Here is a 22,698-nt window from a genome sequence, read left to right as displayed (position 1 = left end):
TGGGCGTTCACTATGGGGTTGGGGGGTTGCACTTTCTTCAGTTGATATCAATACACCGGTTGTGTTAAAAAAAATTCAATGGACATTCTTCTTTTCGTGTGTATCAATTGAATGTATGACGGTGTACAGTGGCCAACTCCCCACATTCCCTGTGTGCATGTCCACATGGACACAGTGTACAATGTGTCACTGACACATCTATCAAGGGCCCTGTGGGTCAGAACTATTCGTCAATCAGTGATTGGCGTACTGCACGGCCATCCTGTGCATCACGTACTGGCAGGGGTGTTGCTTCTCCTCCATCTTCATCCTCACCCGGTGCATGCATGTCAATGTCAGCTGGCAGTGATACATTTCTCCGGATGCACATGTTGTGCAGCATGACACAGGCCATGGTTATCTTTGCCACCTTCACGGGTGCATAAAGGAGTGCTCCACCAGACCTGCTTAGGCAGCGGAAGCACGCCTTCAACAGGCCAAAGGTCTGCTCAATCACAACACAGGTACGGGTATGTACCCGATTGTACTCCTCTTCATGGCTGTTCCACGGGTTCCACAGAGGGGTAAGTAGCCACGGCTTCAAGGGATATCCTCCATCACCTGCAAGAGAATACAGATGGGTCTATGTGAGTCACTCTGAGCTGCCAATTTCAGGATACACAGTCATGGGTGCATCTATTTGCTGTCGACCTGCACATGTCCCTGTACGTATGCACCAATATTGTTTTGATGCATTCAATACTGCAATATGGTGTCGCAGTCTGGATGGCATTGTACAGATGATGCAGGGTGAAATCTTGCATGCTGATGCGGATGTACTGTGGCTGTACGACAATGTTTAGTCTCCCATTTTTGCTGTGTATACTACACTGTGCATGGTCACACTAGCCACATTGGCACAGTTGCAATCCTGTTTAGTCATGCATTGCTTGACATACACATGGTGGCCAGGTTGTGCGTCTTACATGTGGTCATTGAAATACGTAATTGGTCAAATGTGTGCCAGTGATGTGTCATGTTGGGGTTGGGAGGTTCAGGTCAGGAGTCATTAGCTCTGCGTGCATTCTCCACTCGCCGTCCATTCCCACCCAGGTGGAGTATGCATCCCGTCCATTCCCACCCAGGTGGAGTATGCACCCCCCCCACATTCCCACCCAGGTGGAGCATGCATCCCCCCATTCCCACCCAGGTGGAGTATGCATCCCCCCCCAATTCCCACCTAGGTGGAGTATGCATCCCCCCCATTCCCACCCATGTGGAGTATGCATCCCCCCCATTCCCACCCATGTGGAGAATGCACCCCCCCCATTCCCACCCAGGTGGCGTATGCATCCCAACACATCGCTACCCCGAAGCACTGCCATGGGCCAGTCAGGCAACTCACCAAGCAGCCAGGCACGTCGTCCAGCATGTCGCTCCATGTGACAGGGTAGCGTGGAGTTACGCAGCACCATGGCATCATGTGTTGATCCAGGAAAACGGGCGCAGCAATGTGTGATGATCTTGCTGGAGTCACATACCATCTGCACATTGATGGAGTGGTATTGCTTGCGATTGCGGTACACCGCCACTACGGCATGGGGGACTACCAATTCTACATGGGTGCAGTCCAGGGCACTGACACAATTGGGCATGCCTGCAGGTGCATGGAAGCCTACTTTGGTGTTGGCTATCTCCTGGGCAGTCCGTGGTAAGGATATGTGGGTGCTAGCGTGCTTCAGGAGGGCATCCAGCACTTGGGTCAGCATGCGTGAAAATAGTGGTTGTGAAATGCCATGTGCTGGTAGGTGCCTGTGGCCAGGAAGTGGAGCACAGACACCACCTTTAGTAGCGGGGGAACGCCAGTGCGTATTTCTATGAGGCTGGCAATGTTGTTGCCTATCATGTCCACTATGGAGGTGATGGTGTCCCGGTCCAACCGGTACAGGGTGTGGATCTGGTCAGGGGTTAGATTGAATGGCCTGGGTCTGATGCGAAGGATTGGTGGCTGCCTACGAGGTACTACTGGCTGCACTGGTGGTAATTGCTGGGCCTGTCTCACCCTCCTTCCCCTCCTGCGTCTCCTCTGTGCTGCCTGTTGTTGCTGCTGTAGTTGTTGTTGTAGTTGCTTTTTTTGCTGTAGTTGTAGCAGTATAGGCATGTCCTCCAGCGCCATTATTGCAACAGCTAGTGGGTGTACTCCTTTTATACTGGGCCAGGCTCCATTGACTCCACCTGTGGTGATTGTGTGCACCTGTGGCAGTTGGCTTGATGGCTGATTGCTGTTCACGGGTGGTCCGCGATGCCTGTATGGCCGTCATTGTGCAGGCCCTAATTACCACCTTCAGATGCCGGCATTTGCATGCCCGCGTGGGTTGTGATGTCCTATTACCGGCGTCCGGTATGAGGAGGCCCGGTACGGGCGGTGGTGGTATTGGCAGTTTGTCGGGTCGTAAAGCACCGGACCCGTTAACGATGCCGGTATTACCATTCCACCTTCCTTTTTTCATTACCTACATTCTCGTAATGAGGCCCCTAGTGTTTTTCTGCATATCGGTTGGTTTCCCAAATCTGATCCTTACCAATCAAGGATCCACATTCAGACACTTGCTAGCGGGAGTAGTTTAGGCTCTACTGCAAATTCAGATTCTCCGAAATTATGTTTACAGCCCTCAAATAGATGTTTTAGTTGAATGATTCAAACAAACCTTGGAGGTGGTAGAGGAATGGCCAAATTCGAATTCAAAGAGCCTCGCCTAGGCCTGGTGGAGAAACTTGCTTGTCTAGTCAACTAGGAGGACAATTCCCTTGGGGTCCAACTAGCCACTTGCTGGCCACTGCCAGTGCCTGGCAGAAGAGTCTGGGTGGACTAACTCATGACCCAGATGATTGTGGCCGTAACCAGAAGGAAGACCCAGAGCCAAGAAAGAAGTGTAGGGAACACTAACACTCAGAGATAATGAGTGGCTATTTTTCTTACCAGAGGACGGGTCTCATCCAGAGGAGAGCACAAAGGACTGAGGACTACAGTCCTAGGTGCAATCTGTGAGAAGGCATAGAGTGCCGATTATGTTGTCCAATCCTAGCCTGAGAGGAACTTTCCAATCGAAATCCCTTCCAGCAGAAATTGGTGAACTTTTAAATGGCCTTCAGTCATCTGTTGTTCCATACACTGTGACCGGTCCCAGAGTTTCTTAGGGATGGCACCTATTACAACTGTATTGTTTTCTAAACTGTATGATTATGGGTTAGGGAAACCTCAAAGGTTATAACTGCTTGCTTGTAGGCAGGCTGTTATGTTTTCCCGTATGAATATAATGCAGTGTGTTAGAGCTGCCAACACATTTTGCAGTCTACAAGATTTGCCTCCTTGGCGCCAGAATTATTTTAGATACTATTGGTTTGATTTTAGATTCCTTAAAGGCATTTTACACTCAACACTGTAGATGTAGATTAATTGTCTTACTAAATAACTTCAATCTAAGACTATGAATGTGGGTTTATGTGAAACTACTTGATGGAGTGCTAGTAGAAGACCCTGTAATTTTGCCGTCTGCACTAATTTATCTCCTAAATGGATTGTGTACTGTCAGGGAGAATTCTCTGTTTAGGCTGAATTTCCTAACCTAGTGAGTCCCCCAGCAGCTTTGCTGGATTTTTGGGGTTTATTTTTTTCTCCTGCCAAGAGTGAGACTCTTTTACCCTCACTCTTGGGCATGATTTGAGTGTGTTTCTTTGAATTTAGATGTGTTTAATGGGCTATGGGGTCTTTTACTCCATAGGGCTTCATGTGTTTTTGTGATGTGTGTTACACAGCACCCTCAGTGCAGTGACACAGGGGTGTCATAGTGACCCCCAGTATAGACTCCATACGCTGGGACTGACTACTGTCTCCCAGGGAATGTAAATTCACCATTGACTTTACTAGTCTTAAATTCTGAACAGAACCAGTACAAACCATCATATTGTGGACGTACTGGCTGGGGCAATTCAATTGCCCCGGGGTCTGTTAGTCGAGGGGGCACGTCTCCGTCCCCCCTGATCGAGTTTTGGCTGGTGGCAGTGGATACTACTTTTTATATTCAACCGCCAATATTTTCCTATGGGATTTCCCATTGTTTTAGGCTACTACCTTTATTTAATTATTTACGGTAGCCTCGAACATACCGCCGGTTTATTTAATTAATATTAATTCTCCGGTTAGTATTTTTTGCCAAAACTTGATTCTAAAATGGCGTTTGTGTTCTCTTCTGTGACTCCAACCCAAGTCGAGCCCTTTTGTTCCACCTTTTGGTGGGCTTCTACACAGAAGCCCTCCAAAGTGGTGCCACTCTGTCTGGGGTACTTAGGAGGGGTGGAGGGGGATTTAGGCACCTTGGACTGAGTTGCCTAGGCAACTCAAGTCGCACTCCGTCCTGATTGGCCCAAGTGGTGAGCCGGCCGGCTCACCACTTAGCGTGTTTGAGTGACAGCTAGGCTGAGTGAATGGGGGTTTTCTGCATAAAAGCAGGGCTTTGGGGATTGGAACTTCAGAAGTCGCCACAGGACCTAAGAATCCGATGAGGGAGAAGCTGAGCCGACCTGCCACGACACCACCACCGGTGGAGCCCTGCTGGACCGTCTCACCACTTTTCCAAACGACAGAGGAGATCTCCCGCCGGAGAGTCTTCTTCTTTTGACTGGTGGGGATAACCAGTTTCACCGTCTTTTCGCCTTCCCGACGTACCTCGTGGTCGCCTTGCCTGTGCCAAGCACCCCGGCAACCGGGATACCACGTTTTACCACGACCGTGAAACAAAGGTACCACCTTTAACCGGAAAACTCCACGGCTGGTTTCTTCCCTGGTAGTGCAACGACCTTCATCTTTCCTCCAAGTCGAGATCTTCTCTTCCCCTGGACGACGACGCAACTTGCACCCACTACCAGGAACAACTGCCACCGCTGGAGGATCCTTCCCACTTAAGGTACCGTGTCCCACCTGGCTTCCCTTGCTACCGACTGTACTGGGTAGATTTAGTCCCCGGCTTTCGAACCTGGGTTAGCCTGGGACACCCTGGCTAAACTTTCCTAAGCCTCTCTAAACTTTTTTTGAACCCTCTTCAAGACTTTCAAAGCCTAGTGTAACTGTGTGATCTTGGGCGCATTTGTGCTCTGCTCTCTCTAAGAGTGGGCCCAGCCTTTGGACTTTGGCTCACCGGTGACTTTTTGCTCTTCTGCCTTGCTAACAGTGTTCCTGAACCTTAGAGTGGTGTACTCTAAGATATTCTGTCTCTCTCCCCCCCCTTTTCTCACAAACTTATTGGAGTGCCATCTAGTTAAGCGCTCACCTCTGTATGAAAGTAAGTGGTGTTTTACTGTGAGTTATCTGATAAGGAAAAAGGGGTGTATATATTACAATAGTAACTGTGTTTAGAATATTTTACAACAAGAGTGCTGGAGTGTTTTAAACCGTGTGTTTTTAAATAAATAATTATATACTTTGATACCAAAGCTCTGGTCAGTGTTTGCTTGTATTATTGTATCTGGGTACCTATTGTGTATACTTTGCATACTGCCTAACTACTCTTTATGGAAGTCTGACTGCTCAGCCACAGCTACCAGGTAATTCTGGGTGGTGCAGACTTCTACCAAGTGGGTTTACTGCCAACACCTGTAGTCTTAAATCTTTTGCAGTGTTCCCTAAGGGAACTGCACAGGTTTCTGCCTAACATGTACGTTGCTTTTGAAAAACATTATTGTGGTTAAAATGGCCTGTCATAGAAGCACAATTATCTGAATATTTGGAAGATGTTGCAATGATTGAAGTAGTGAACCATCAGTGGAAAACACTTTTGGAAACATCCTAAGTGTAATGCCAGGCACTGCTATATCTGCTTCCATTTGTAAATAAAATTTAACATCACACATCTGTTTTAGCTCTACTTAATAATATTGTATTTCAGGAGAAGCACAAGTAGCTGCACACCGAATCCACCGTCTATGTAGTGCTTTAGTAATCAGAACGCTAGTACTTGTTGCTCGTTTCAGCTAAATTCAAGTGGAATGTTTATATGACTCATTATATTGACAGCTAGCATAAGTTCCCTTTGCACTATGACCGGTACAGCAGCTAAAACGGTCTATTCTAGAGGGAAATATCTGTTCTTGTGTCATGTAAATAAGTGAAGGATATTCAATTGACTTCTGTCCCCTAAATTTCAAACTATATATTTGAATACATTCGCTTCAGGAAGCAATCTCACTTCTAAGTCTGTATTGCCGTTCTTGTCTTGGAGAAGACTGCTCTGTCATGTGATTAAAAATGTGTTGTACAATTTTCCTGTGGTCTTCCCAAACCAATGAGTGATTATTTGCTTTTTCAAATGCACACAGAAGCTTAACAAGCATTGCAAAATGTGTCACTTAAGTGTGACCAAAATGTAATAATCCCAATTTTGATCCAGTGATTGGTTTGTCATCTTAATGTCAGACAAGAGTATCATGGTACCCCCTGTAACCAGAGTTCCAAATCTGATTTTGTTCATTGGCACTTTTCATGAGCACGGCTGAGCATATGAGTCATCTCATGATTCTAAAGAGGATGTGGACCAAGACCAGATGCTCCCAAAAATAGATCAGTGTGTCTACTCAGCATCTTTATTTTCTGAGATGGTGGAGGGTGCTGTCTCGTTTTCAGGTTCTTAATCCCTTCATTGAGCCAGTTCATTAGGTAGTTCTGGTAGCACATTCAACCAGCTAAGAACAGGTGACCTATTGTAGACTGTTTTGACAGTGGTCCATGGATAATAAAGGAGGCAATTTACTCTTAAAATCCTAGCCCTCTAAACTGCACGCCCATTCTGGCAAGGTTTATTTGCCAAAGGTTCACGCTAGGCCAGGCATGTCCTGGTTTTAGTAAACACATCGTGTTCCACTGCCCAGGGGTAGGCACCAGGAAGTAGATGCCCAACAGCCAGAGGGACTGGTTGGCAATGCCTAAACTCAACAAGAAGGCATTGGAAAGAATGACTAATTCAGAGGAAATTAAGATATTCTCTTAAAATTGTTGAACAGTTCAGAAAGCCACAAAGGAATGCACCTGTGAGTCGTTGTTTGAAACTATCGAGGTCAGGGCTATTGGCAAACGACATCCCCCAGTTCAGGAGGTCCAGGTTATAGAAAGGGATGCCCCATGGTTCGAGGCAGAACATAGAGTCTTGATAAAATAAATTGTACCATGATTTCAGGAGTGGTGTTGGTGGAGTGGTGTTGAGCTGGCCAGATTTATAGTTTCAAAAGGGCATATCAAAATTGATAAAAGACCCCCCCCCCCAAAAAGAATTAATTGAGAAACAATGGGAGCTTTTAGAGGGCCGCGTGTTCGAATGACACCAAATTGTTTTATGTTTAATGCATTTGTCGAGACGGGCACTATGCCACCTCCTTCGACAAGCAGTGCTTGGGCCACCAGCCCCCACAGTTATAGGCCAATTTCCCTACTGGACATTGCTAGTAATATATTCTCCAAATGTTTGTTGCTCAGACTGGTGGAATGGGCTCAAAGTAACAATATTTTGTCCCCCCCCCCCCCCAAGTGGGTTTCAGCAGAGTGCTTAGTACAGTGGACCTCTGCTTCACTCAAAGCATCATTATGGAGAAATACGGTAAGGTTAAGGGAGGGAAATTATTTGTGGCTTTTTTCAGATATGGGGAAAGCATTTGATTTAATTGATAGAAACATCTTGTGGCTTAATTTACATTCTATTGGGGTCCCAAGTGGTTTGTTAAATCGTATCCAACTGTGGTAGGCAGACATCTCAACGTCTGTCAGATAGACAAGATCAGGGAATTATACATTGTTTTTCTCCACTAATTAATGTGAAAAGCACGGATGTCGGTTGTTTTCAATTGATTCTTTCAGACTTTGACTCTAGTAATTCTCTTAGGGAAGGTAATCCACCCTCTTTGAAGAGTACATTTTATAGCATGCTTCTTTATGCCGATGACACAGCTATTTTGGGCTTAACCACAGCAGGTCTCCAACAAGGCCTGCTATACACAAATGACTACTTTGGGGACTATAGTTTGAAATTAAATATGATAAAAACTAAAATTATGATGATCAGGAAAAGGGTTAAACCTCGTAGCTAGTTTTAAGATGATTGTAGAGATTATGAGGTAGTATATTTTTCATTTGAGCCTACTCTTTTCAAAGAGCAGTGCATGGGTCAATAATTTTAAGATCACAGCTGAAAGGGCATCATAAAGGATGAAACGACTTTTTAATATTTTATTTCAAGATTGGGGCATTCAGATTGGACAAGTGCCTGGAGGTATGTAAAGCATGATGTTTTATTGTAGCAAAACCTAGGGTTGTTTCAAACTGTCATGCCCTGTAAGGGGTTGCTAAATAATTCCTGTGCCAAATAACAGGTCTCCCTCCAGGTACACCTGGTAGCGCCTTATGAGTAGAATTAGGGGTGTTCAGTTTGAGGGTGTTTAACTTATTTTTAAAAAAGCACCCCTGTGGTGTTCTGCTAATCATAAAGTGAATTTCAGTGTAAGCATGATTGCAGCCTCCCCAGGTAAAGAAAAATACTTGTGGCGAGTGGGTCGAGTGGGTGGATGTTGTAAGGCACCATCCATTTGGATAAGGGTGGGATATAACTAAATATGGCACAAAAATAGCTCTTAAATTAATAGCGTGTCTGATGGTGAGAGGGGCAAATGTCTGATGTATTGATAAGCTGCCTATTAGCTTTATATCAGACTTATGTACACATATAAGAGGGCAAGGAGAAATCTGAAATAATATCCCCAGAATACAGGAGGCTGATGCTAATGGTACATTCAAATTACCTCAACACTCAATAAATTAACGTGTGCAGGAGGAAGCACAAAGTGTGCCTGCAAAATGGTAGTCAATGAAGATTTGGTTCAGTTTCTGTTAAGTTGTCATTGTTTCTTTGCTTTGTGTAAGCATGGACATGCATGGAACCCTTGTTTTATAATATTAATTGTAATGATCAGGGTTTTATATATAGCTTGTTCGAATATATTGAAGCAGCTTTTCTATTTTGTGCTTGTTCTTTGTGAATTTTATGAAATATTTTTAAATGCTGATAACATAATGGAGAAATACAATTAAATATTAAGTAATACTGGCCATTGCATGGTAGGCTTTACATATCCCTTCACTGGGGCTTTGGAGTTTACCTCCTAAGAATTAATACAGCATGTAATGGAAATACTGCATTTTAAAGCACCTGGGGTATATTCCACTGGTGAAAAAGTGGTTAGGAATACAATTAAAAGATTTCTGAAGAATCTGAAGCCTCTTTTCTCTTCCGAAAAGGGATGTTACACAAAACGCAGTGGAAAACTTGGTCTAAACTTTGAGCATTTGACAACCACTTCATAGAGGGGTGTGGTGGTGGTAAATAGGTATTTGGATTCATGAATTGGCTTTTTAATTTAAACATATTAACAGTAACTTAATTAGATTTGAATAAAGGGCAAATTAATTATGAGAAATGTGGCATGCATTTGTCTATACTGGCCATAATCTATTTGCTAGATGAGCAGAGTATCAAACAATGACAATTTTCCCAATAGAACACTATTTATAGTGTGACCCTAAAAGTAATATTTCTGATCAATATAATGAATGGTGGCATCAGACAAACCTCACAAAAAGCAGTACATGCAAATTATGTAATAAAGGAAGGTTGGGTATGCATGCCACCTATTGGTCCATTATGCTCTTACTAGCTGTGCAAAAGAAAGAAACGGATAGTTTTCTCCAGGACACAAACATAAGAACATGGTTCAATTGCCATGCTCATTAACACGTTTGTCAGCTGAGCAATGTATCTCAAGATGACAGGGTTTTAACAATGACACCGATATTAGAAGTAAGGACATAAACTGAAAAAGAAATTGCATGGTGTCAAAAAACTCATCTTGCATCTACAAAAATTATCCAACTGGAACCACGACAGGATAATTGGCCAAAATTCTCGCTCAGTCCTGGCTATACTAATAACTCTCATCCCTTCAGAACCTCCTTCTAGGCCTCCACATCATGGCCCAGAGCAACCAGCGAGCAACAATTTAGGGTGACGCAAGCAACATGTTGCTCCTGAGCTACTCGTTGGGGATCATCACTCTTTTAAGGGGCAGTGTGGTCCTGGCAATGAGGGCCACGTAATTGGCATATGTGAGGACCAGGGTTTTTCTCTGACTAAAAGAGGGTTCATCCATTAGGCTTCTTAATAGGGCTTTTCTAAATGTTTAGTAAATAGAGAAAACAGGAGTAGCAAGATGCACCCCGGTCGTACACCCCTATCAACATTAAATCATGAGGTACAGTCACCTGAGCGCCCAACTCTAACTGCAGCCCCTTTACCACTGTGGAGTTCCATCAAGGCACTAATCGTTTTTTCCAGGAGACCCTGCAAATAAAGGACCCTCCCGAGCCTTGGCCTGTTAACAGAGTCAAAGTCTGTTGAAAGGTAAATAAAAGCAACATGTACAGATTCCTCCTAAATATATAACGAGCTGGCAGGAACTAGGTGAAGGTTTAAAACCTGATTCACAGTGCCAAGTCCATCCCGAAAGCCAAGTTGTGAATCAGATAGGATATTTTTTGTTTCTACGCAGGCCGTGCAAATATCTTGACTCTGCTGTCTGAAAGGGATGTAGGCCGATAGGAAGAGGGAAGGGCATGGTTACCTTTTTTATATATTTTAATACATCTGAAGGGACTCTGGGACCTGGGGATTTACCAGCCCTTTGTAACAGAATGGCCTTCAAAACTAGTACCAACAAAATGTCATTTTGGGATTAGTAGACCCAGCTACTTTGGCGATGATGTGATTAAAAGGAGGATCGAGAACTTCCTTCTCCCCAGAAATAGAGAATAACTGGGGATTGCCATCATATAGTCCTTTAAAGTGGGCCACCTAGGCAACATCTTGGACAGTGCAGACAAATTCCTTTCCAGCACTCCAGGGTAGTTGGCCTAGATTCACTATCTCCCAGAATTTCCTCCCATCATTCATACAGGACGCTACAAGCCGTGTATCCTACGCTATATCAACCAGTTCATGTTTCCTATTTTTTTATTGCAATTTATATTCGAGCCAACTCCTTCCTATAGTACTGGTATCGATTGGCTTTGACTTCAATGCAGCAAGTAAACTGGTTTTGGCCACCCTTCAATTATGGTTGAACCAGCCCTTTTTAGCCGTCGTTCTGTTAGTCCTTATCTCGGCTTCAGAATATCCTGTCAGTGAGCACAAAAACACTTCCAGCTCCCTGTAGGGTGCCATCGAGTCGGTCCTGCTTGAGGTTCAACAAAAATGGCAGGTGATCGGTTAACACACATTCAAAAATACATGGAGCTTTCTCAGAATCCCATCATATATGTGCACATTTTGGCACAAACATTTCAGGGGTTTCATTTGGAGTCTAGGTCGTAAAGCTAGCATTCATTTTAAAGGTAAGTGTCAATGGTAAATGATCACTCTCATGTCTGTCAACTATGGAAAAATCTAAAATTAAAATTTTAGACTAGCTTAACAGGGATCCAGGTATAGTCGATAATGTTATTTCCCATATACGGCCTACAAAGCACTGTTTATCCCAGTTGATCTGATGGTATACAACCATTCACCGACCTGAAGCCATGGACAATTAGCCAGTTGTAGGCTAGCACCAGCAGATCTAATTCCATAGACCTGGTTAACCTGAATCATACAAATCATATTCGTCCAACTCTCATGCATACATTGAAGTCTCCACCAATAATCTATTCTAGATAGTAGTTTCTGGCAATATCATGAACATTCCTTACATTAGATCATAAAATGTATAAAGGGAAGAACCATTGGTATCTTTTTCACGTTATAAAAAATCAGAAAGGCATATGGTTTCGAGGAGGCAACAGTATACCGTTTGACGCATTGAAAAACCAATTCCGGAATACCACTTAAGAGATGTAAAAAACACGACCACCAAACCACTAACCTTGCAATCACTCTTGCTTTTAGAAGAAGATAAAACACAAAATCCCTCTCATCTTCAAGGAGCCAAGTCTCTTGTCATAGAAGAATATTATAGTTATCAATAGACTGCATTAGCTCATCCTCAGGGGCTTTATATCAATTCCCAGTGGTATTCCATGATAAAAATCTTAAGGAGCTGATGATCATTCACGCAGTCTTCAGTAATCACCCCATAGGGCATAGTCTGTAAAGGCTGAGACATGTGGATACCTTCTCAATGTCGTGTCTTCACACCCTTCTAGTCTATTAGAAACATCAATTTCTGAATTAGATTGAGGAGGATTGTCCTCATAAAGGCATCTGGTCAAAGTCCACCACTCAGTGAACAAAGGAGCCCTCTGGTTCAATAGGCTTAGGGAAGATGAGCCAATCTATTCCCTTCAGGGTGTCAAGGACTTGAAATCTATTATTTAGAAGCAACCATTTAATAGATGCACCCTCATTCCCTACACCAATAGTACTCTTATGTCCCGTCCCCTTTCCTCCATACTGCATGGGTGTCCCTTCCGAGGGACGGGAGACGGAACCTTTTTCAACAGAAAAAAAATTCTTCCCTTTTAAATTTAGAGGCGCGCGGGCGGGGGTGTGGCCCTGTGAGCATGCACTGCCCTGAATCCGCCCTCCGGCGCCACACCTCAGTCCCCCTTTTCGCGTTGACGGGAACGGGACGAATTCACCAGCGCTCCTGGGTTTGGCTTCGGCCATGTAATTCCACGTGTGGATACTTCTTTTTTTCTGTCTTTTTTTGTCTTCTTATCATTCAGGTACACGGTCCTCAGGTGTCGCACTGCTTCCCGGCACATGTGGACTTCTACAGGGTTCAGCAGGTGTCCATCCTGCAATAGGCTATTCCCAATTTAAGACCCCCACGCCCTCTGCCTACGCTGCCTTGGCCCAATCCACGGTTGGCAAGCTTGTACCGCATGCAACATGCTTTACTCAAGGTCGCTGAAGAACAGACTAGCCAGGTGGAGGGAGCTCTTCCAGAGATCGCCTCCAAAGGACCTCATCTATAATCGATCCAGGCCCAAGGTAGGGCCGCTCTTTTCCAGTGCACCACGCAAGGGAGACTATTTCCCAAGGACTGGCCTGCATGGGAGGGACCGCCCAGGTCCTCATACCAGCACAAGTACCGAGGCTGAAACAGCTACCTGCCGACAGGCCGAGGGGTAAGTAGATCCTCCCGGTGACAGTGCTGAGGGACCGGAAGGTTCTTTTACCGGGTCTTCACGCGCAGGGCTATGCCCTAGTCCCGGAACATGTCCGAGGGGGTGCCTTTATGCAGTTCTACCGGCAGATCCGCCGAGGGCAAAACGCCTGCCAGGCCTCGCCCGCGTAACAGGATCCACACTCAAGAATCCTGGACAGGGCGGGGCCCAGGGAACCGAGCAACACGACGCATGCACGTGGAAGGCAGCTCGACAAAATGGCCTCCGTGCCAGAAGATCCAGACATCCGGCAGATGGCGCTCCAGGGAAGGCAACAGGTGGAGGATTGTGGGTCAAGGTGAGACTGATGTCAACCAGGTATGTGGCCTACAGCTTACCCTTCCTTTGCGCCAGGCAGGTTCCCACTGCGTCCATATGCGCAGGGCACGCAACGGCTCCAGTAGCCTCCCGCTATCCATGAATATATTTCCTACCACCAACCCAGCCTGTGAGGACAGGTTCTTTGAACGGTTTCTCGGGCTCATGAAATCTCCTCGGATGGGGATCATCCTGTGGGACGCCATTAGGGAAGTGCTTCCGCCAATGGCTCTGGCGCAACAGGCTCCGGTACAGGCGCTCCTCGGCCCTGTTCATCCTTAACAGGCTGCTCCGGCCCCCAACCGATTGCACAGGCGGTTCCGCTCCAGCCTCCGCCCCAGCCTCTGGCTCCGGTTTCCACACCTCAGCCTTCGGCTCCCAACACCCCTCCTCCGGTGCCAGACCAACCAGACCCTCAGGTGGACACAGATGAGGAGGAGGACCCTGACACACCATCGTCAGCCAAGGCCTTCCACAAACGTCTTGCAGGGCTGCCAGAGTACTTGGGCCTTCCTCAAACCGAGGTCGAGCAACCAGCATAGGGGTCACTTGCAGAAGTCCTCTCTCTAAGTCCCGTGCCCAGAACGGGAATCCTGATGCAGAAGGATGTAGTTGCCTTAGCCAAGAAGGGTTGGCTCAAGCCTCACTCGGTCCAGCCGGTAAACAAACACCTGGGCGCCAAGTACAGGCAGATGGAGGGGGATACACTCTTGCTATCGGCCCACCCTCAGCCACACTCCTCGGTGATCGCTGCGGCATCACTATACTCCAAGCCTCAGTCGTCCTCAACCACCTCCTCTGCGTCGCTGCTAGGCAAGGAGGAGAAGATCTTGGAGGCGTACGGGAAGAAGCTGTATTCCAATGCGTCCTTGCACCTTCGTCAAGCCAACGCGGATGCCATTCTGGCAGCCGTTAACTAGAGGCTCTGGCGGGAAATTGCGGATTTCCTCCCAGAGCTTCCGGCACTGAGCTAATAACGATTCAAAGCGGGGTTGGCAGAGGCCAAGATTGTGGCGCAGGACATCATCTTAGATCTTCCGTTCGAAGGGGGTGACCTCCAACGGATGATGAGCTGAACAAAAAGAAAAAAGCTCACAAACGGCAAAGTGTTTATCCATCTTGAGAAAAACCACGCCCAAGGCGTACACCCAGTCACAGCAGCGCTCGAAGAAGGGGCGTACTTATGGAGAGTTCTGCGGCTTCTAAGAGCGGGTGTCCAGGCAGCCTGACCGTTCGCCGACTCAACATCGGCAAAAACAACAAAAAGGGTGGGGAGGGTAAGGGATTTTTCCAGTCACCCTGCTCCGCAACAGTCTCAGAGGGAAAGAAGGCATGACAATTGTATCCAGTGGGGGGCAGACTTGCTCTACATGCACATTTCTGTCTCCAGAATTTTGCATACCTCTGGATCCTCTTGGTAGTCTCCACGGTGTACCGCCTCCCTATCCCAGCTTCTCCTCCCTCATACCCTCCACTCCCACAGGTTGAGACAGCAACTCTTTTGGCAGAGATCCAATCTCTCGTCGAGAGCCAGGCAGTGGAGGAAGTCCCAGCCTCCCAGCAGGGCTTGGGTTTTTACTCCAGGATTTTTGCCATTCAGAAAAAGAACCAGGCGGGCCTGAGAGTTGTGCTGGACCTTTCCACCCTCAACCCCTCCCTACCTCTACAAAAATTCAAGACACCAGCTTTGATAGCGGAGACATTGTGCAAGAGAGACTAAATGTGCTTTTTGGATCTGAAGGACACATACCTTCACGTCCCGATCTGGCAGCCTCATCGTTCCTTTCTACGATTCAGGATCATGGGCTACCATTTCCAATACAAGGTGCTTCCTTTCGGCCTCAACTCGGCCCCCAGGGTCTTTACCAGGCTGATGAATACAGTGGCGGCCCTCCTCAGGGCTCAGGGCCACCACATCTACCCGTACCTCGACGACTGACTGGTCAGGGCCGCATCTCCGGAAGCGGTGCAACACACTTCCCACGCTCTTATGAACACTCTGCACGAGCTGGGTTCTTCACTCAACCTCAAGAAGTTGAAGCTGCAGCCTACGCAGAGGCTGGCCTTCTTGGGCCTCATTTGGGACACGTGCTCCGAGAAGGTTTTTCCCTCGGAGGACAAAATCACGGCCATCAAGAGGGCCACAGCGCACTTCCTCAGCAGAGAAGTGACCTGAGCCTGGTGGTACCAACACCTACTGGGTCTCATGGCAGCAGTCCTCTTGGCCGTCCCCCATACGAGACTCAGGATGAGGAGGATACAGCTGCACCTTGCAGCATCTTGGAACCAGGAACAGGGCCATCAGTCAGAGATGATCACCGTTCCTCCGTCGCTTCACCCAGACCTCACATGGTGGTCCAGGGACTACAACCTACGGACGGGCAAGCCTTTCCGGCAACCGATCCCACAGGTTACCATCACTACGGACTCCTCTCTCAAGGGTTGGTGGGCCACTCTGGACAACCACTGCATCCACGGCACCTGGACCCGGCAGGAGCAGGAGTACCACATTAATTGGCTGGAACTGAAGACCATCTGGCTGGCGCTCAGGGCCTTCCTTCCGGTTATCAAGGGCAAGGTCGTCCTTATTCAGACGGACAACTCGACCAGCATGTTCTATGTGCCAGATCCTCCCCCCCCCCCCACTGTTCAGGCTGGCAGTCAGCATGTGGGAATGGGCCACAGAGAACAACATCTACCTTACGGCCGTCCACCTGCCGGGGGAATCCAACCTGGAGGCAGACAGGCTCAGCAGACTGGGAGCGGACAACTACGAGTGGCAGTTGAACGACCTAGTACTGCAGGAAATCTTCTACAAATGGGGACACCCTCAGGTGGACCTCTTTGCCTCCTGGGGCAACAGGAAGTGCCAACTGTTTGCCTCCTGGGGCAACAGGAAGTGCCAACTGTTCGCCTCCTGGCAGGGTCAGGGGCCGGTCTCCCTGGGCGATGCATTCCAGATCCGGTGGGAAGGAATGACAGCATACGCCTTTCCGCCCACACCGCTGATACACAGTTTGAAATGCAAGATCAAGGAGTCTCACCACCTCATCATCATTCTAATAGCACCATGGTGGCCAGCCAGGCCATGGTTCTAGGAGCTGCTCGGCCTCTCAGAGAGGCCTCCCATCTGCCTTCTGACGGGCCCAGCACATCTTCTGGCGCAGCAGGGGGCAGGGTCATCCACCCGCTCCACAGAAACTAGCCCTCACAGAATGGTTCCTGAACAGGTCACGCTAGGTCACCTCAGCCTTTCCCAGGCTAATCTGGAGATCATACAGGGCGCCAGGAGCAAGTCTACCAGGGCCCAGTATAAGAGCAAATGGACCAGGTTCTGCCACTGGGAAGACTCTTAACAGTATCCATCGCCTTGCATGTACACTGGACGAGGTGCTCTCTTTCTCGGCGCACCTCGCCCATTCAGGCATGCAGGTGGACACTTGCCGCACTTACCTGGCAGCCATTGGGGCTTACAGAAACTCGGACAGGAGATCTATTCCTCTTCCAACCCAATTGTCAAGAAACATTTGATGGGACTCGCCAGGCTCTACCCGCCCATCAAGAGGCCGCACCCCGTGTGGGACCTCAACATAGTTTTGGGTGCCCTGGCACACAAACCATTTGAACCAATGCCATCCGCGGACATCAGGCTGGTCACCATTAAGACAGCCTTGTTAGTCGGCCTCACCTTGGCTTGCAGAATCAGCTAAATCCAGGCGTTGGTTGCCTCAGAGCCATATACTATATTTCACAGGGACAAGGTAGTCCTGTGGACACACCCAGCTTTCCTACCTAAGGTGCCTTCCGCATTCCATCTGAACGAAGAGTTAGTGCTGCCTACATTTTTTGCTGAGGCCAAAGAAGAAGCACTGAGTTCTGCACTGCGTGCGCTGAAATTCTATTTAGACAGGACCATGGGCTTCCGCAAGTTGGAGGCACTTTTTGTCACCTTCGGCTGATCAAGACCGGAGTATCAGGCCTCCATAGCCCATTGGATGGTCTCGGCCATCAAAGAAGCTTACGAGGGACAGCATAAGCCACTGCCGGCCAACATGCACTCCCACACGGTTAGAGCCAGGGCAACAGCCACATGGGCCACCCCTTTGGCTTTCTGCAAGCACTACTGTTTGGCCGCCGGCTCTAGATCAGATGCAGCCTTCGGACAGGCGGTTCTCAGGAACCTGTTTGCTTAAGGAGGGTCTCCTCTCCACCCTTGGGCTACATTCAGTTGTAATCGGCCATGCAGTATGGAGGAAAGGGGACGGGATGTAAGAGTAATTATAAGTTACTCATCGTAGTGACGAACTTACTCTTAGTCCTCTTTCCTCCATACGTCCCACCATCCTCCCCCCTAATAAAACTGGTGTCTTTAAGCAATGTTAATCTATTGTCGACCCGTCTATGGGGACTGATGTGTGGCGCCGGAGGGCGGCGTCAGGGCAGCACATGCTCCCAGGGCTGCACCCCTGCGACCCTCTAAATTTAAAGGGGAAGGACATTTTTTCTGCTGAAAAAGGTTCTGTCTCCTGTCCCTTGGAAGGGACGCCCATGCAGTATGGAGGAAAGGGGACTAAGAGTATGTTAGTCACTGCGGTGAGTAGCTTATCATTTTTGAGCTGCGTTATCATTAGCCTACTTCAAAGGACACTTGAAGGGACAGGAGGGTTAGGCAGATGGCAAACACTATACGTCTCGCCATTAGGAGCAGTTAGAGATGGGAAATTGTCATAGGGTACATGGTTTTCAACCAATGCAACGCTTAAGTAAGACTTCTGGAATCTTCGTTAGTGGATTCCTTAGTGGAGTCCTTAGTGACTCCAGACTTAGTGGACCCTTTAGTGGAAGCCAGTGAAGACTCCACAGAATCAGACATGATGCCCATCTTCCAGCCCTGGCTCCAAACATGGCTGGATACAGAAGCACTGCAGTACAATATGTGAATGGGTAATGGAAAATTAGTATTCAGTGCCTTCATTGTTTTAAATGGCAGTTTCTATATACTGCTACTCGCTGCAAGATGCATATAGCAGGCATTAATAGGGCACATTTGCCTTTGTAACGCATTTTGGTTTTTTTTCTGTACAGGAAGGATTTGCACCTCCCGAAGACGAAGACGTGGAAGAAAATCAGCAAGAAGACCAGGATGAATACTAACCCTGCCTCTGTATCTGAGCTGTTGTCATGCCATGAACAAATTTCCTTTGTCCCCACCAGTCCCCTTCCAGTCATTTACTGAAAGTAACATAAGAGCCTAGGTCCGCGCAACCTACCTGCAGGCTCTTACATTATAAGAATTCAACAAACAAATCATCTTCTCTAAATTGAGCATACTCTGCACAACCCACTAATATGTTTCATATCCTGAAAGAAGTATATAAATATATATATATAAGAAATCCAAATGTAAATACTGCAATTGTTGGCGGACGGGGCAATGCTGTGGTTTTAACCCTATGAAGGCTTGGTTTGGGTCCGTCAGCCGTTTACTGGCCTTTTATTTATTTTAGATTTCTCATCTTCGAGGTGGCCGTGGAAGTTTGTATGCAAAAGAATAGGGTTTTTTCGCTTGTTTTCCACCCACTTACCTTTCGTGTTCCACCTTCCACTTCAGTCCTCTTCGGCCCATGCCACTCCTCTACAGCCCAGCCATCTATAGTAGTGGCTTCATGCCTCGCATTTAACTCTCCCAGCTGGCTCGACTGTATTATATTGAAAGAGAAAATGTATTTAATTTTATATTTTATAGTAATGGGTTTTACTTGCACTTTCGCTTGCTGTGTTTCAGAATAATGAAATTAATGATGCTGGTAATAGGCTACCCAGCAGAATGCATTGCTGCTGGCAGTGACCTGAGTGACATAAAACGGGTCCGCCACCCTGGCTATTTTTATGAATGGCATGCAGTTTGGGACGGTTTGTTCTCTTTTTTCGGAAAGGAGGTTATCATTTTATTTTATTTATAAGGAACGAATGAAAGAAGACAGCATGTGTGTGATGCCTTGAGGGGGAGGTCATCTCTCAACCTTATTTTTAGTAGCTTTCTGTGGTGCATTGGTGAGCGCCAGGAGCAATTCTGGTGCTTTGGGAAGTGCAAAAATGGGTGTCTTAATGGGAGGTTCCAAAATAAAGGGGGCTACATGTAGAGACATTTGCTCTGGTATGCTGTAGGCAAAGTGTGAGTGTGCTTGTGGTACTTCCAGATAGCCCAATGTCCCACTGCACCATTTTCTGTTCTTTGCCATACGCTGCAGCATCCATTTCTCTACCTTTTTAAATACACATTCAATGCAGGATGCAGGAGACAAAAAGGGTTTATCGGTTTATTTGTAAAGGTTGTTATTAACGTATATTATTTTTACTTAAAAGAAAGCTTCTGAATCCAGGGCAAGGAATGTGTGTATGTGTCATTTTTTTAATTTATTTGTTTGCCACCTTGGCTCCAAGACACTGCATCGACAAAGTAAACCACACAGCTTCTGCCTTGAAAGATCGTGTATATTTTGCATTGCCCGTCCGAATGTTACTCTGGCCATGACACCCCTGGGCAAAACACGCATCTGTGTTAAGTTTTATCTCGAATAAAGTTGTGTGGTCAAAGATTGCAAATAACCGTCTACGTCCTCTTTATTTTCCGGACACTGCTTGAAGAACATGGTAAGTAGGGAGAGAAGGGGGCTTTTGTGACAGTGAAAATACAATCCTTCAATTCAAGACTCCCCCTTCAAAATAGGCAGTGCACAGTGTAAAGCAAGGGGCACATACTGGGTCTAGTATCATGATATGTGTTAAATGTTGTTATTCAGTTATGTGTAGACCTTTTCTTATAGTGGAAAATGTATTAACCATCATACGAAAATATGCCACTATACTGCCATTTTTTCTGTGCCTCAGAAGAGTTCAGCCATTAAATCTTTAGTTCAGTGTGACTTTAACATCCCATAATATCTCTGTTATAGGGCATTAATCCCACAATCTGACCTATTCATACAAGTGGGTGAATCTCAAAATAAATGTTTCCACAAGCTAGTAGATCTGATTTGCAATTGCTAAAGAATTTCCCACACTTCCAATCTCGAATATACCCAAATGAGTGTCTTCACATTTGCACTGATTATAACCTATGCAATGCGTAGGAAAGAGATGAGATGAGATCCAGCCTGGTAACTCTACTGATGATCAGTGTGTCTGCACTTACTCCAACTTCTGCTCATCCTTTTACCAGACTGTTATAAAATCTCTCGACTTGACTGATCAACCTCTTTCAGCCTGCCCAAATAGCATATTAGTCATCCTGCATGCTCCAGCCTTTTTTTGAAACCAGTAAACAAACCCTGGGACTAAATACCTTCAACCCTGAAGACACTGGTGAGTGTCTAACCCATCTTAAAGACCCAAGTTATGTTCCAGTGATGATGTTTGTGTCAGTTAAGTTTTCCCCAAGCTGACCTTCAGAAGTAATGCTGTTTGTTGCAGCTGGGTGAGCACAAATAAAACAGAACAGGGGAACAGAACTGGTTGATGAGAGCTGATAAACTGGCACTAAGCGAACATCATGTTTATAATGCTAATACAATGTTTGTGGGGTTGGAAACAGTTGCACTTCAAAATGTGCATCTTTACAGTTCCCACAAAGCTTACTGGCTAAAATACGTCATACCACTATAGCTAGACATACGTTAGTCAAACACGATTATAGAAAACAGATCTGCCCTCTCCCATTTCCGCCCCATATGGTGCCACATTGCTTCCCACTACTCCCACAAACAGTTTGCAATTAGTAAAAAATGTTTGTGCTGACCTCCGGTCCTTTATTCATCTTCCATTCGTCAGCACTACAGCGGAAGGAACACGAGACACCCTGAACTAGTGGGAAGGGAGACATTCACACAGCACCTGCCAGATCGCAGCCTTCATAAACACTGTAGTGTACACTCGAGGGCTGGTTACTTTTCAGGGACACCAGAACTTGCTGTCTGATTGGTTCTTCAAGGAAAAAAACTCTATTCCACCTCCCTGTTCCCGTACCTGCTGGCCAAAGGGCAATTAAGACTGCGTGAGTGTTCCTCTAGATCAGGTCGACTTCCCAGGTCCCACAAGCAGCAGTGGGACTTGGTTACATCACCCAGTGCTGTCTGAGCGACTACAGTCTGCTGGCGATGTGCAACTTGAGTTCAGCGTCCGCCCTCCCTAAACTATGTTGCATGGGTCATGTGTTCAAAGCAGACCTTTAGGGTGAAACCCAACCTGTGGCATCCCCGACTGTGTTTACCTGGGGTTTCCCCTTTCTTGTACTTGTATATGCACGTTCCTTATGCTAATGTCATATACAAGGTATCCCCATCCCCTTATTGCCTTCCAGGCCTGATTCAAAGGCTGACTACAGCTCCGAGAGTCCCATTGTTTCCCCCCTAGAAGGTGTCCCCAGCCCATCCAGCTTATTCCCTTAATTGGTAGGTGCTCCCCCCTATCTGGCGCTGAATCAGCACCTTCATTACAATCCCCCCTTCGATCGATCTTTCAATCAATACATTCTTTCCCATCATCTCCTTTCATAGTTCCTTGGGCATCCATAGCTTAATTACCCTGCTCATGTCCCCTTCTTCATACTCCTCTAGTCCGTCAATTATTAGACAAACTCGTCCATCTAGGGAGCATGTCACCCAGAAAGCATCATAGTCTTCTACGTTTGGTAGGGGTGCTGCAAAAATCACATGCACTCCGTCCTCTCTCTCATTCATCCTTGGAGGCTGATCTTCTAGTACATTACCACCCTGATCAATTTTATAAGCAGACATTGTATACCATGCTTACCTCTTGTGACAATCGCCCCGGCCGATGACCCACTGACCGACACAGATGGCACCGGGTAACCAGTGATTACATTACAGGAAATAATAGAGACACAATAAATAAAGGGGTAAAAATAACGAAATACTAAAATGAAGAGGGTAGAAAACAGTGCCAGGATGGAAAAATATTGAAATATTGCTAATAATATAGTATTGCAGGATCTGGGTTTAAGTGGGAAAAATCAAACACATAGACTTAAGTTAAAAAAAAGTATAAGGGGGGGCGCTGTTGCGCTCAGAGAAGATGGCCGCCTACTGATCTGCTCCGAGCCGTGAGGCGCCCTTTTTGTAGAAATC

General features: G+C 46.7%; 1 protein-coding gene across 9 annotated transcripts in view; it reads left to right on the top strand.

Moving 5' to 3' along the window:
- The window catches only part of MAPRE3 (microtubule associated protein RP/EB family member 3), a 1,726,857-nt gene extending 1,706,696 nt beyond the window's left edge, over window positions 1-20,161 (top strand). For all 9 annotated transcript variants that reach the window (XM_069605540.1, XM_069605544.1, XM_069605539.1 and 6 more), the window contains one exon: window positions 18,638-20,161. In XM_069605540.1, the coding sequence (XP_069461641.1) occupies window positions 18,638-18,706 (69 nt within the window). In that variant the 3' untranslated portion in view covers window positions 18,707-20,161. The remainder of the gene's footprint in view (window positions 1-18,637) is intronic.
- The last annotated feature ends 2,537 nt before the right edge of the window (window positions 20,162-22,698 follow it).

The sequence above is a fragment of the Ambystoma mexicanum genome, chromosome 4p (genome assembly GCF_040938575.1).
Source record: "Ambystoma mexicanum isolate Mex_15411 chromosome 4p, UKY_AmexF1_1, whole genome shotgun sequence".
Lineage (NCBI taxonomy): Eukaryota > Metazoa > Chordata > Amphibia > Caudata > Ambystomatidae > Ambystoma > Ambystoma mexicanum.
This window is presented reverse-complemented; position numbering and strand designations above follow the sequence as displayed.